General features: G+C 41.9%; 1 protein-coding gene across 3 annotated transcripts; it reads right to left on the bottom strand.

Annotated features, from left to right (window-relative positions):
• Positions 1-31: 31 nt before the first annotated feature.
• On the bottom strand, positions 32-9,331 carry LOC143896401 (uncharacterized). 3 transcript variants are annotated; one of them, XM_077404276.1, is made up of 7 exons: positions 8,939-9,330; positions 7,041-8,720; positions 6,759-6,785; positions 2,221-2,342; positions 1,862-2,104; positions 1,542-1,772; positions 32-1,072 (listed from the first exon to the last, which is right to left on the bottom strand). In XM_077404276.1, the coding sequence occupies exons 2-7, from the start codon at positions 8,576-8,578 to the stop codon at positions 975-977; spliced, it is 2,259 nt and encodes a 752-aa protein (XP_077260402.1). In that variant the 5' UTR covers positions 8,579-8,720; positions 8,939-9,330; the 3' UTR covers positions 32-974. The 3 variants fall into 3 exon arrangements, with proteins under 3 accessions (XP_077260402.1, XP_077260404.1, XP_077260403.1); XM_077404278.1 differs by having other exon boundaries at positions 1,546-1,772; positions 7,041-9,327; XM_077404277.1 differs by lacking the exon at positions 6,759-6,785 and having other exon boundaries at positions 7,041-9,331.
• Between the last annotated feature and the right edge of the window lie 4,550 nt (positions 9,332-13,881).

Genomic DNA, 13,881 nt, shown 5'->3' with positions numbered 1-13,881 from the left:
GGGTAGAGTAAATGTGTTATATACATATATGTATATCTCTTCCTACAAATGAATTTATTTATCTGCAACATGACATGGAAATATACATTATATACACCGCAGAAGGCATTAAACATTACGCTTCTTTTGTCACATACGTTGTAAGTATCATAAGAAGTCGTTGCAATTTCAAAGACAAGAAAAACTTTCTTAGAAATCTGCAACGTTTTCGCAGAGAAACTCTCCGTGAATTCGTCTAACTAAAGATTCGGAGAAAAGATCTCTTAATCAATCTAACTATATTTAATATAAATAGATATATGAACCTAAATTTTTACATTTGGCTATATCAGTCATGAGCATGTTGACACGTTGGCGAATGCATAAGTCATCGATACGCTATTTTACATTTAATTATATATACATTATAATACGATGCTTAAACGAGATAGTTTACTTTATATATCTTACTGTATATATATCTATATATTTATACTGTATTTAAATAATTCTTCTTTAAGTTAATAGTAAACAGTCTATATAAAGAACTCTTAGAAAACCATATCAATTTTTTACAATTAGACTATTATTGTGTATTTAAAGCCGAACCTTTTTTTTCGAATAAATTTCGGAAAAGATAAGCAATCATTGAAAAATTGCATTTGCTATAAAAGCAAAGCTGTTTAAAACAGACATTTCACTTGGTAATTCTATCTCTGCATTTATATATTTACTAGTCTATTCTTCGATCATTAGATTTGATATGGAATTTCTTAATTCCTAAAATTTAAAATCCAGTATTTAGGATTCATTCTTATATCGTACTTCTGGGTAGATAGATTCTCTATACGACTCTGAGTTTATACAATAAAAGTGCACGTTTCTTTACGTGTTAATGGCAAATATTTCTAAATAAAGATAATAACAATATTTTAAGTCAATTTTCCTTATTTCGCAATAAATTCTTTTGCTTTGTGGTCAGGTAAAATTTGCCATCAATGCCTACTACAATTTATATACATGACTTTTTTGTCATTTACGATACGAATATAACGAGGACAGGCTCGGACGAAAAGTGCAGGTGTGCGCTCGGCTGTAGAGAAAGAAAAGAAAATTTTAAGGCAATCCAAAATTATCGCAGTCTAAAAATGGATTAATTGAAAAACATGCACAAATCCATAATTTATAAAAAAAATATGAATTTTTGCTCTTTAAGAGCTTATTTTCCATTTTCCTTCATTAAATTACTAGGACACTAATAATTATTAATTAAATTATTAAGTCATAAACAATTTAAAGGTATTTTCAGCAGATGTCTACTCAAAATACATTTCAAATAATTAAAAAATTTCCATTTGCTGATTCAAATCGATATCGATAATTAATTTAAGCTGTGCATAAATACTTTGAATTTCAATTTCCGTGCAAAACACATTATATTATTAACACAGTTTTGTTTCCAGTGTTACTACACGCGTTATTTAGTCTCATACAAAAATGTGAGAGCCAAGGCTCAATCCAAATCTCAAACGGGAGTTAGTATTGTTAGATCACACACTCACATGCCTTCTTATCCAAATCGTGGTCTCCGCAAGTCGGTTGTTGGATGTATTGAGCCGGTTTTAGCGGCCGACCGTCCTGGTCCTCTATTTCAATCACCAAACCGTGATTGTTACCATGTTGATTTCGCGGAGACGGTCGCCAGGCTCTCAGGCCATGCCTGACATCCAGCGCCAGAGGAGTATCATTGCCCGTCAGAGACGTCACGATGGAATCCATCAGCCGTTTCTTTGCTACAGAAATTGCAATTCTCAAAAGTCTCGGAATATTCACGCCGCGCGTATCGGTAAGTCAGTAACCCGATGAACGATTAAATACTCACATCGATGCTTCCTCAGCGCTTTGGTATAGTAGTAAACGGATATCCTGATCTTCTCATCTTCATCCTCGTCGAAAGGGTTCGAAAGTCGGAAGTCGGAAGTCGTGACATTTTCTTGCGGTAACTTAGAAATTCGCAATCTCGCAGCGACAATGTAATCGCGGGCAGTAAAATTCAATTGAAAGTACATGTTCATCGAAAATGGATCCATCCATGCCTCAGGATCCGCGTTTCGAGGTATCTGACCTATATAACGAATCGCGCATTCCGTTTAATAAACAATATCCTCAAAGACTCTATCACTGTATCTTCTTTCTTTTAATAACGCATCACAGAAATGAACGAATTATTAAATTACTTACAAGCAGGCGGAAACATGGTAAGTTTCTCGCGTTGAACCTGATTGGTGTCGGTGCTAAGGTTCCATCTCCCAGTAACCATGAGAATTTGTATCTTAATATTGTCGATCACCTTTTGGCTCAGACTGCACAGACGGATCAAAGTTTATCAAGCTACGCGAAATGCCTAAATGAAATGGTACGATATCGTGCCAAGCCTTTGAACATTTAATGAGCAATGATATGATAGCACACCAATTTCAAAGCTTCAGCGTATTATTGGAATAGTGTTAATCTTGCACGAGATATTGCTTTAAAAAAAGAAATGTAAGCGTTTAAGCTAAAATATTTAAAAATTTCAGAAGATTGTTCTCCTCCATAAAGCGATAAAATATAAATTGAGTGTCAAGCTATTTTTTGAGAGAGAGACAAAATAATGTGCTCAACTTGGAAAAATCCAAGACCCAAATATTTAAAAACATTTAAACATGCAGAGACATTTAGAAGTCGCTCTAAAAATGTTCTAAATATTATCGAAATGTTTTTGGACATATTTTTTGGAGTTTCCTAAGAGAATTCTGAGTTTATAGAATCTTAGAAGATCTAGATTTCGCAATCTAGAAAATATCGTTTTGCTTCATGAACCTAGTGCGCGGTGGCGCGTTTGCCGGCTGGAGAATTTTCACCTCCAGGTTCCCGGCGGACTCTTCCGGGTGCCGACACGGGCCAATGGACGATGGTCAGTGACCTACAGAGGCACGGTATGGCTCGAAGGCATTTATTACACGTTGCAGACAGCGGCTAGACAGTCGGCGGATACACCGGCACCCCAATCACCTCGACTTTCCGTCTGGTCTCAGCGGAACTTTAATTTCTTAAGGCCGCATCTCGAATCTTAAGTTCATTCCCAAGACCTCTCGGCCAGACTCATTTGCATCGCCCTGCCTCGGCCTACAGAGACTTTTTCTTCGGCACTGAACGTCGGTTGTTCGCGTTCGCGTGACTGATAGAATTTCACTCTTTTTCCTGACGCGACGTATAATAACGATGTGACCCGTCTCATCCGTCGCCTCTGTTCGATGCTATTGTAGTTTTTAGATTTCGTGTTTACAACAATGAAATTGCGATCTTATGATTTTCGTCGATGAAAAACTTGTTTATTTGGGCGTCAGGTTTCACGGCCTCCGAGACTTTCATCACGAGCAGACTGATGTCGTGTTTCGAAAGATGACGGCGCTACGTTGTTGGACGATCAGCCGAGACGCCGCAGGATTGCATAATAAATTTTTGAGTCATTAAGCAATGACTGATGGAATAGGAAAAAAGAACGACGAATGGAGCGAAAGGAGAAGAAGGATGAGCGTCATTTCTCTCTACGTCATCGACAAGGTGTCCGCGAGACGCTTACTCGGGAGGTTTCAGTGCAGCTTCCACGTCAACGACCTCATTGGTTATTTGAATACCAGGAAACTGTATTTCCCGGAATAACAGAAAAGAGAAGAAAAGAAGAAGATACGTAGAAAGTAAGAGAGAAAAAGTAGGTAGTGGAAGAAAGTAAAAGAAAAACTAAAGAAATCGAATCTAACAAACTCAAACAACAGGAGAGAAAACAAATATAAAACTTTTCTTTATAATTCTTGAAATTTTACAGATCTGTCTTCACTTCTCCCAATCTCTAAAAGGAAAAGATAAATGAGCTATCATGAAGATTCGAATGCCGCCTTTGAAGAACTCAAAAATAATAACTAAAAGGCAAAATCTGTTATTTATCCTAGTCTTATGGGGTTATCTAGAAAATAGACCCTGTTTTTCTCGTGAGATAGCAGAGAAGTTACGGCGCTCTTCTCCGAAATCTCGGCTCGGCTGCGGCAGTGGCTGCGGCCGAGCCCTCGCGCGTTCGATTCTAGGCATGTTCGTTAATCTAGCTGCGGCCAAGTCACGCGTTTCGCGCCGACTCGTTGCGTACGTGCCACGTCTGTCCGCCGTCTGGGAAAGGGAAGGACCTGGAGAGTCTGGAGGCCGTTGCATCATGAGAACCGGCGCGGCGCGCCGGTGCACGGTGGATTCTCCTCGCTTGCCTCGTGGACCGGGCGTCGCGATAATAAAATTCACTGGAGCATAGCCGGGAATCGCCGTGTCGGCGTATTTGGCGCTATTTGAAGATTAGATAAGGAAAATGGGAAATAGGAGAAAAAGAAAGAGAAAAGGAAAAAAAGAGAAAGAGAGAAAGAAGGAGAGCTTTGATGAAAATTTGAATGTCTTGATCTGGGGCATTAATTACAGCTTAAAAGAAAAAGGAAAAAAATACGATTAGAGAGAGGGGAAAAAAAGAAAACGGTGAGGAAGAATAGCAAAAGAACGGTTTCTCGCGACGCGATAGGCCGAGGATGCGTAACCGGCGCGGCGGCCTGATTGGGCCGTCCGTAAAAATGCACATTGCACCGTCTGGCGGTGCGACGGCGGCGGCGGCGGAATGCAGGGTGAGAGGTAGAGAGGAGAGAATGGTGGACCGAGGGGATCACCGGCGAAAACTTCCTCCTCTCTCTCCGTCGCGCGCACCGTCGCTCCGTCTCCGTCGACATAGGAAGAGAGACGCATAGACAAGGTCAACGCATTAAATTGAAATGTGTTACGTAACCTCGTAAGAGAGTTCTAACTGCAGCCCGACTAGACACCCGGCGATTACGGGGGTGCTCAACTCGATGTCTCGATGTCTCGGACTCAAATTATGCGAGCGACATTCGTCACGCGCTTCTCGCTTCTCGCTCCTATTGTGTCCCGCCGCGAAAGAGTTCCGTCCAGACGTGAACATCCTTTCTCCCTCTCTCTATCTCTATCACCGTTTGAATCGAGCACTCTCGACATTTTTATCGCGCCGAATTAGCGATCACTTATATGAAACAATTAAAACTAAAAGGACCGCTATTTAAAAAAAAATGCATGCAGGTTGAATAAATTGAAGATAGACTTTGACGTCTATTGAAATTTCGCAGTCAAGATTAATTTACTCTCCTTTAGGAGAGTTGCAAACTTGCAGAATAAATTGAAATAAAGTGGATGAATTAGAAATGAAGACGCTATGTGAAAGCTTCGAGGATAATAGCTGGCGGATCCTCGCTGCAACCGCGCGCACGACCGTGCGAGCGATGCACGAATGCAACGGCAACCGGCAACAGCACGCGCTCGGAGGACTCTCGAGACGGGCTACGCCAGTGCCGGCACGAATGCATTTACGCGTCTAGACTTAATAAAATAAAAGAAACGCCCGCGCACACCCGCACGAGTGGGGCTGCGAGCAGTCGTGGGGAAACAGGAGAGGGCGATTTAAAAACACAGCTAGAGACCGCAGCGGAATTTCCACTGCGTATCCTTCCTGGCTGAGAACACTATCCTAAACCTGTCCCTCGCGCAAACTTTATTGCGCCTTCAAACTTATCTCTTCATGAGAAACCATTTTATTTTCCCTATACGAAAACCGTAATATATATTATATTTAATTGACGCATTAATCATCGACACATTCATCAATTAGATTTTACGATGCTGTAACACCCACAGGTATTTCTAGAGATTAAATCTCTTCAGAGATTGAGAGAGAAATTAAGATGAAAATTTTCTCTATACATATTTTGTGCCCTAACGATACGATAGAATACATAACAAGAAATTATTTATTACGTGCGAGGATCACAAACGCGGAATTTCCCTGCTCCACTGAGCTTTTCTTTGCTCTCCTCGACGCGATACTTTTATCGGTTCATCGAGATATTTTTACGTGACGAGGGCAACGTTTCGCTGAGAACGCCGATGCCGACCGTCGGCGTCGTCGACCGACGTCGGCGGATTTGCCTCTTGTGTATTACGCATCGAATCCTCTAATTTCCAGGATGCTTGTGCATACTACGCACGTAAAATGAATACGCCGCGTGAAAAACTCGTGATTACTCGGCATCATGCAACAACGAGTTTACGTCAACTTCTGGAAAATTTATTTATCGCATACCGTCAAATCATAATCTTGCTCAAGATTAAAAAATTGCAAAAAAGTAATACTATGATATGTTTGCTGCAATGTAAAAATATGCGTGGCGTTATTATATGTAACGAAGAACTCTAAAGGGGATTAAAGAGATATTATTGCGAAGCTTTTAAACTTTACCAATAACACATAATACAAGACTTTTGCAATCTCTTCTTGATATTTTATCAATCTTTCAGAATACACAGTAAAAATTTATATACATGTGGAAAAAAAATTACGTAAATTAGTATTTGTTGATATATCATATTGTTCGCAAAATATGTATTCGCGAGGAAGAGAAAGAGAGAGAGAGAGAAAGCAAAATATCTGGAAAATTATGCAATTACAACTCCACATCAGTCTCTCGCTATAAGAGCATTCGCGATATAATACGTTTCATGCAATTCATGCAAAACACAAAAATAGAAGTAATGCGCAAGCTAAGCGATTGTTAAAAGTGCACTTAAAAATAAAATGGTCAAAAAAAGTCACGGCACACCGAATGCCTTACCGAATAATAAAGGCCTCCAGAGAGGCTTACCTGGCGAAGCTTGAAGTTACGTTTTCTCTAAAAGATACAAGAAGCACATATTGTAAATACTAGATATGCGTTTGCTAAGCGGAGCAGGTGATAAACAACATTTAATAAAATTATGATTCAATTATGATTCAGTGCGAGGAGAAATGTCAGTTTAAATAAAACGAAATCAGGGTGACATATAGATGCCTTTCTACCGAGATATTCATCATTGAGAGTAATGTTAAGCCACTTTCACCTTTTCCCATACTATATATGCAACAGTATTCTTTTATTTCAACTTACCCCAAACGATGAGCGCGCGCTAGTTGTTGATAGAGAGTCAGATTGGTCTGTGATGCGTTCTCAATGGAGCCATTGGCATTGGCTGTGAAAAGCTTTGTCGGATCTAAAGCATCATTCTGGTATTCCACAGTATCGTTTTCGTTTCCCTCTGGGAAGATATCAAGATTTTGCTCCTCGTCGTCTGATGTCTCATCAGTGTTGTCGTAACCCAATGAGTCCGCAAAAGCCGGTATCACCCTATAAACATCGTCTCCAACCCATTCTAGCCCTTCGTACTCGCTGATTTTTCTGTTGGTCGTATTATCTGCATCTTTGACAGACAATTTATCGTCGTTCGCTGAATCGGCAAAATCTGTTATGTTGAAAGTCGCATTTGATGTAACATTTGTAATAATAGCGCTCGTGGTAATAGGTTCCGGAAACTCCGTCGTGCTGAAGGAAGGTTGATTCTTCGGGTGATCTGACCTGACGTCTTCAAAATTCCTCAGCTGGTATACTATGGGAAGTGGAGTGTGCCCAGTAGTCGCAGAAGAAGCAGACGAAGAAGAAGAAGAAGAAGTAGTAGACAATGACGAAGCGTGAAAGGAGTTTGCAACATTCCTCGCAGTCGTATGTCTCAAGGACAAAGGAATGCGATGTTTCAGATCTTTCGACAAAACAAGGGCGTCTCTGTCTATAAATTTCGATTTCTCATTAGACCCGAAACTGGAATCGAACTTGGAATCGTCGTAGGGGATTTTGAAGATCACGTGGGGCTCCATAGCTCGGTCGAAGTCTTGATGAATGTTTTGCGACGGGTTCTGCTCTTCGGAGTTTCTTGACTCGGTTTCATAATCAAAATTCGCAGGTTCGGACCACGATTGCTGCAGCTCAAGCTTGGAAGCCAAGTTTTCGTAATCGATTACCGCTTGGCGATTATAAGCGTCAAAGTCAAAGTCCTTGTCGTAAGAGGCTTTTCCTTTGTATCGGTTCTTCTTCCTTTCATTTCTCGCCACATCTACGTCGGGGTCATTGCGAGAAGATGACTCCAATTCCATAGAATTATAATTCCAATGCTTTGCTTTGTCTCTATATAGATTCTCATTGTTGTATTTTTTTTCATTGGATTCCTCTATTTTTCTCAATTCTTCATCCTTTCGGTTATCAAGTTCCCGCTCGCGAATCGCCAGCACTTCTTCCGGCGTGTAATTCAAGCTCTTCAACAGGAGCATCTCTGCCGTGCCGAGATCACCTGTGATTATCTTCAGGATTGCCTTCTCCAACATTTTCTCTAATCTCCGAGCACTGAAGGGAATTGATCCTTTGCTATCTAAGACCTCGGAATATTCTACATTTTTCTTCGATGATTCTGATTGTACGGTATCTGTGGTTTCTTCGTTTCCAAAGTTAGATTTTTGTTCGACAAAATTTACGTGACTATTTTCTTTTCTATGTTCTGGATAATATTCATGATGATGATGATGATGGTGATGACGATGAGACCGCGCATTGGCCGTGATGGATATTAATAAAAAAAGCACGCAGAATTTAATGCTCATTGTCGCACTCGAATGATATTCGGTTACAAGGACGATCGAAGCACTCGTGTTCCAAAAATTGGGTAATCTTGTAAGAAATAAAATAGCTTGGAATGCTCGATTTTGTCTCCAAGAATAATTTTAAACCTGAGTGGATGACTCACTGAAAAAAATAAACGTCGAGCCCTGAAAATCTCGTAAAACGTGCTTGACGGCTGCAGCTTACAAGTAATCTCCAAATTTCCGGAAGAAAATAATAGCTTTTGCTTTTAAGAGAATTTTTCGTCGAGATCTTCTCGCTGTTAAATTCTCAAAGTCCATTGACAAACCATTCGATATTGTGCTACATTAGTCTCTATTTGCGATCTGTATCTCGCTCACCTCGCAGAATCACGGAAGAAGATGACGGCAAGAAGCGTGATTAAGAAAGTATCTTAATCGCGTGCGTCTTCTGGTTCTCTGAGGTTTCGTCGAAATTTCTTCGAGGCGATGTGGGTCTTGGAGACGTCACCGTCTCCTCGGAACGGGTGGCTCCGTGCGATTCCGTCACCTAGCTACCTGACGCTTCTTCAAAGACAAGAGAACTCCGTAGCACGCGTTCAACACATGAAGAGGAGGGCACCGTTTCGTACGGAGGCGCGTTAGCAAAATGGACCGTGATTGGTCTGCCGGCAGTCGCGGACTAAGTTCTAATCGCACGAGGAAGGCGCGAGGTGCGTAAGTAGGAAGGATTCGTAGTATGCGTGTGCACGCTCTGAGCAGTAAGTCTCAACTGAGCCGTGCTGGCCAGCTCACAGACATAATTCTGTCTACTCACTAATTCCGAGACAACCACGAAGCCGCGAGAGGAGACGCGCCGGTGTGTTACTACGATGACTCCTTTTTTCTTCCCTTTCCTCCCCCTCTCTTTCTTTCTCCCTCTCAATCTCTCTCTCTCTCTCTCTCTCTCTCTCTCTCTCTCTCTCTCTCTCTCTCCCCCCCTCTCTCCGTCTCTCTTTTTCTCTCCACCACCGTTTTGCCTCTCACGTCGGCTCCACTCTTTCTCCTCCACTCGTTCAAACCCGGGTAACCCCTTTTCGTCGCGCACCGAAATCCCGCGGAGAACAGCCTTTTCTCTCCTCGCGACGTTTTACCTCTTTCTTCTTCTGCCCCTTCTTCGCCACCGTTTCCTCTTCTTTTTCGTACACTTTTTTATATTCTTCCTCGGCGCGAATCTGCCTCCCGTTGATTATTACCAGAAATCGTGCCGAATCGAATTGGTTCCTTGACCAAATTTCTGATTGTGTCCTGATCTTCTTTTCCTCCGTCACTTATCTGTGATATCTGTACCGGTCATTTCAAAGTTCGCAAATCGTTTCGCGGATCTTCGGCTTCGTGTCTCAATCATGCAAATACTCACGTGGCACTCAGAAATCTGTATATACTGACATATATATACAATGTAGATGTGGCTTTGTGGCGCAGGTGAATATTGTCAAATTTTTTCCTCCTTTCACCGCGACCGCAAATGATGCTCTACGCGCGCGCCGGGCTTTCGCTACCAAAAAATCAATCTCGATCTCCTACCGTGCGATAACTCGATCGAATCGTGGCCTCTTTTTAGCCAGGACACCGTCGCTCTCTCATATATTTCGATTAGCGCGAAGGCAACGAAAAGAGAAAGAGTTTCTCTCTCCTCTTTGTCTGTTTCCACGAAGTCTCGGTTGTTCGGCAAGATAGAGTTCGCCTGATTGAACGGCTTCAGGGAACGTGCGACGAAATGCGAGGGAACTGACGGAAAAAAAAGGAGTAGCAGGTATAACGATGTACGACGGGAGCATGGCACACGAGGCTTACACGAAAGAAATGTACAAGGAGGCACGTCGTATTCGGATGGTTGTTTCAGGGGCAGCCACGTACAACTTTATAGGGTGCCTCCCTCTCCGCTGTCTAGACGAATCGAAAGATATGATCTTTGAATCATAATGTATCACTTTTAATAAATGCAGCCTCCGCGTGCGTGCGTGAAAATACGATGCGTGGCAACGCACGCCGGCGGCAGAAGTCTAAAAAAGAAAAAAGGGAGAATAAAAAAAGAAAGAGGCGGCGGCCGTGACATATTCAATTTACTTCCACGTGCGGAAATCTCCATGGAAATTTGCAAGCTTCGATTGTCCTTAATTACTACAATGACTCGAAATTTTAATCAGAAATCTTTAATAAAGAATTAGACTAAGATGTAAGTAAATTCAATAAATTCAGATTTGTCATGAAAGAAGAAACTATTTATATATTTTCAAATCGACTGCAGAATTATCTTTGATATATTGTAAAGTAAAAATAATGTAATTTGTAATTTATTTTTACGAAAAGATCAATCATCATATTCGAGGATGGACACTCTGAATCATATTTAAAAACAGATACGTGCGTAGAGTTCTCGCTCCTACCCCCCAAAAAGGTCGCAAGCAAATTGTTGCGACAATTATGTTAGATATTCAACGTACATTATTATTTTTATCTGATGTAAACTATCGCTATAATACGATATTTTGTAAAAATGTAACCTAATGCATATTCTTCAAATTTATTCACAGTGATGAACGTACGAGAAAAAAATAGAACGGTTGCTATAAACAAATCGATGAATCGAGACCGAGACGTAGCCACTTATTCACCCCTGTTCAAACCAGGCTGGTTGACGTAGAAGCACGTGGGTCGAAAGAAGTGCATTACGGTGTTTCAGATACACACATGCACCCACACACGTTTTTCATACCTTATACTTAATCTCGCACACTTTATACATTTAAATTGCGTATGAATGAGTGCGTGTGACGTCTGCAAATCGAATATGTATTTTCTAAATACATTTATAAACTTCACTAAAATCTATTTTATAAATCGCTTCTTTTCGTTCGCTTAAATCGTAACTGTCGAAGAATTCAAACAAATATTTCGAAGAACTATTCTCGTCGAAGGATCGATTAACAATCCTATTTCATTTATTTTAATTAAAAAAAATACAATATTTTACTTTGTCTCTCGGCTACTTTCTGTAACTGGAACTAGAACTAGAAACCGCGAATCAGTGGTCAAAATTAACCGACGTTAGTGAAACCAGCTATTTCTAGCTCTAGTCTCAAGTGGGAATAGTGAATCGGTAAAGCCACCGTTATTTCTCGCTTCTGTCCCCCTTAGAAAGAGACAAAGGATGAGTTAAGCTAAGGTTAAAGTTACGCGACGTTGGTGAAACCGGCCCTCAGACTCGGAAGACACGTCGGGCACATAAAGTACCCACGTGCGATCACGCGCGGGCGTGCAGACACGCGGGCTTAACTGCGTACGACATGTACGTCGGAGGGTTATAGGGTGAGCGAAGGAGAGACGCACGATGCAATTTGATCTCGCGTGCGAGAGAATGGCGCGGTGGCGGCGGCGATGCAACGGCTGCCTGACGTCACCACCGAATTCTCCGTCGCGGATCGGACATGCGGACAGACAATCTGGCGTCTAGACGTACCAAAATAAATAATGCGCCGGACCTCGCCTCGCCAAGTCAAATTGTTGTTTCGCACACTCGTAATACTCGTCGTTTGTCGTCCTTATCGGTAGCATGTCCCACCGCCTCCTGTTGGCTCATGGGGGATGCTACGAAGAACCATCTGAATGAGAGTCCCTCCGCTTCGCTCGACTCATCGAGCGACGCGTCGATCAGACTGCGGAGCCACGGTAAAGATATCTTTCTGTTATATCGTTGAAAACTATTCGTGATCTGACCGTGATTAATTGACGAATGATAAAAAATTTCGACTACTTGAACCGGATCGTCCGGGTCGTTTGAATGCCACTTAATTCGATCATCAAGTATCTAGGAACACCAATGTGTTCCTTTATTAAAAAAAAAAAAAAGATTGAAAATAAATATGCAACAGGTTTTTCGCAATCATAATGGGACTTGAGCATAACAACCGGCATAATATGTCCGACGGTGTTTCTTGGAATTGTTTTCATAGCCCGGAGGGAGGATAACATGTAAGGAGGATAACGCGCGTTGGCTGTTCGATGGCGACGCAGTCGATGCAGACAACATCGGGGAGAGAGCAACATATCAGAGCAGAAAAACCCGCGGGTAAACATCGGGCTTCTGGTCTCTCGGAGAACATGCGGTCTCACCTGGCGTTGAGTTGAGTCGCGGCGCGGTGCATCCGAGATACGCCTTCCTTAATGACAGAGTCTTCTTTCCTCTGGGCCTTCTGCTCTTTCTGCTTCTCCCCCGAGAGGCACGAGGAACGTTCGAGTGAGAATTTAAGACGCTCTGCCCACGCGCGCCAAATTATTCCGCCTTATGCCCGTTTCCTCCGATCAGAATTGTAAAATGTAACAAAAAAAAAAAAAAAAGAATTCCACCGACACTGTCCGGCCGATCTGACCAGCGCGGCGCGGCGCGGCGTGGCGCGAGGACTCGCGAGACGGCTGTGGCGATATGGTAACGGGGAAGGAGGAAGATGCAGAAACAGAACAAAAAAGAAATGGAAATCGTGCAATTTGCATGGTCTCTCCGGCCAACACTCGGCCCTCGATGTCTTCGCCTGCGAAAGAACGGAGGTAGACAGCAATCAAGATAAGGTCTCTCTTCTCGGGATCCGTCAGGGGATACTACGTTCTCGGTCCGCCTTCCCGATTCTCCGATCGCTTCGTGGAATCGGGATTTGAATTTCGGAGTGGATTGCGCAATCCGCGCGTCGGCACCCACGCGTGGGCGCGCAACGCAATCGTTTTCAGACCAGACGGTCATTTTAAAACCAATACCTGCCTATCGGGAACACGCAAATCGCCGGAGGACTGAGGAGAGATCTCCCTGTTCCCCCCCCCTCTTTATCCCTAGCTCACTATTGCCTCTTGACTCTTCGATATTTCACGCTTGTTTCGTAGCGCAGACGTACACTTTAAGACCGAAATGCGAGACGCATTTTTATAAACTTTCTAAGCTAAGCGTAAACCCCTTTTTGCATGCGCACATTTTTAAAACGAAAAGTTCAAAAGTCATATATATGTATATCTCTCGCAATCCTTAAATTTTAAATAATTAAAAATGAAATATTTCTTGCAAATTATATGAGAACAGAAAAAGAGAGAGAAACGCGCATATAAATCATAAATTGCTAAATTTAACAACACGATTATAAATATTACAATTGAATTTAGATCTGTATCTCTTTTACAAAAAATAGATTCCTAATTGATAAAATAAATTGATAAAAATAAGTGCAGAGATCCGAGTATCTCAAATAAAGTTTCCATTTTTAAATGAAAAATATAACAATGAAATTAAGAGAAGGGCA

Source organism: Temnothorax americanus, unplaced genomic scaffold (assembly GCF_048541705.1).
Source record: "Temnothorax americanus isolate GAGA-0224 unplaced genomic scaffold, ASM4854170v1 Scaffold18, whole genome shotgun sequence".
Classification (NCBI taxonomy): Eukaryota; Metazoa; Arthropoda; class Insecta; order Hymenoptera; family Formicidae; genus Temnothorax; species Temnothorax americanus.
Note: the sequence above shows the minus strand (reverse complement) of the source record. Positions and strands in the feature narration are given on the sequence as shown.